At 31.4% G+C, this 1556-nt stretch overlaps 1 protein-coding gene across 1 annotated transcript in view; it reads left to right on the forward strand.

Moving 5' to 3' along the window:
• The window catches only part of NMD3 (NMD3 ribosome export adaptor), a 45785-nt gene that overhangs the window by 36462 nt on the left and 7767 nt on the right, over positions 1 to 1556 (forward strand). Inside the window, 2 exon segments of the mRNA XM_004675379.2 lie at positions 195 to 301; positions 1398 to 1468. Coding sequence (XP_004675436.1) covers positions 195 to 301; positions 1398 to 1468 — 178 coding nt within the window.

The following is a 1556-nucleotide window of genomic DNA, read 5'->3' on the forward strand; positions in this document are numbered from 1 at the left end:
TAAAAACAAGAACCCAGAATTTGAAGTTTTGGGTATTAAAAAGAAGTATAATCCTCAGTCACTTTAAAATTTCAGCTAAGAAAGGTTACTTCCTGGCATTCCCATAACCTTTGATTTTTTAAACTTCATTGTTTTTGAACCCTGTTACCTAATTTACAACTTTTTTTGTGACTTAGGACATACTTCTCTTGTAGATATTAGTCAAGAAGTGTTATGACCGTACCAAACGTCAGCATCGTAGAAATTGGAAACTGAAAGAGCTCGTGAGAGATAAAGAAAACATGAATGAAGACAATGAAAGGTTCCAATTTTTAGAAAATCTTTTATGTTATCTCAAAAAAATCTTTTTGATGAATATTTAATAGTTTTATAATGTAAAGAAGTTGTTATCCCATAATCCTTACAATATATTAAGTTTGGTTTCTTATCAGTGTGTTGATTAAATCAGTATATATATAAATGTAATATCTTAGGTTATGAATTTACAATTGTGTAAACAATTTATTTGAAAATTATTTGTGAATATATTAGGTAGCAAGACGGGATAAAAAGAAAAAAGTTAATTTCCTATTTTTTCAAACAGCCTAAGGAAAAATGAAGGTAAATTGTGTTTTAGGCAGTGGGCTGTGGATGACTTGAACAGTGGTCTTCATGGTCAAGACTGGTCTCTAAAATATGATAAGTTTGAATAAAATGGTCATAAAATGTGAATGGAAAAGTTTGTGTTTCCAAAATATAGTTTCATAATGTAATTTAAAGATGTATAAATATACTAGTCATTGTGAGTACCTATTTGACTATTTCATTTATAATTTTATTTTTTCAAAAGAGTTATTCATGCATACAAGACATGGGGTACAGTTCAGAGGTGCAGTGAGTGAGAGGATTCACCAGAAACAGAGTGGGGAGCAAAACAGGCAGTTTGACTGAAATATACTACCGAGGGGAGCAGTGGGCAGGCTAGGAGAGGTCTACCATACCTTGTGGGCCACCTCCCTGGCTGGAGATCTAACTTGGTACTGCAGCAGTGGCTGCAGAGAGCTTCATAGTGCTGTGTTTTAAACTTTTGTGCAACCAGGGAAGGCCCCTCATTTATAATTTACAAATATATATTTCAACTTTTCCATCAAACGGGGGGAAGGATAAAATATTAGGTGGCAGTCTCTTCATAATTCTCATATTTAGTATCATCTTATACTCAGTTGTATATTTTTTGTGGGTATAATTTTGAAAGAAAAAAAATTTTATAAACTATTCAAATTCCATATTTGAGTTTCAGATGTTTTCTTTAAGAATTTTATTATTTGCAACATATGATTTATAGTGTTGAAAATGAAGGAAACTCATACTTTGCCAAGAAAAATGAAACATTTATAAATGCTTTTTTATCCTTACAGGCAGTACCAAGATTTTCTTGAAGATCTTGAAGAAGATGAGGTCATCAGGAAAAATGTCAACATTTACAGAGGTTGGTGTTTTATGAGTTTTTAAGTTGTATATTTTGTATATAGATATATATTTCCCCAGTGTGAGAGTATTGATACCTTAAACTTTGA

Source organism: Condylura cristata, unplaced genomic scaffold (assembly GCF_000260355.1).
Source record: "Condylura cristata isolate star-nosed mole 26May11 unplaced genomic scaffold, ConCri1.0 scaffold00003, whole genome shotgun sequence".
Classification (NCBI taxonomy): Eukaryota; Metazoa; Chordata; class Mammalia; order Eulipotyphla; family Talpidae; genus Condylura; species Condylura cristata.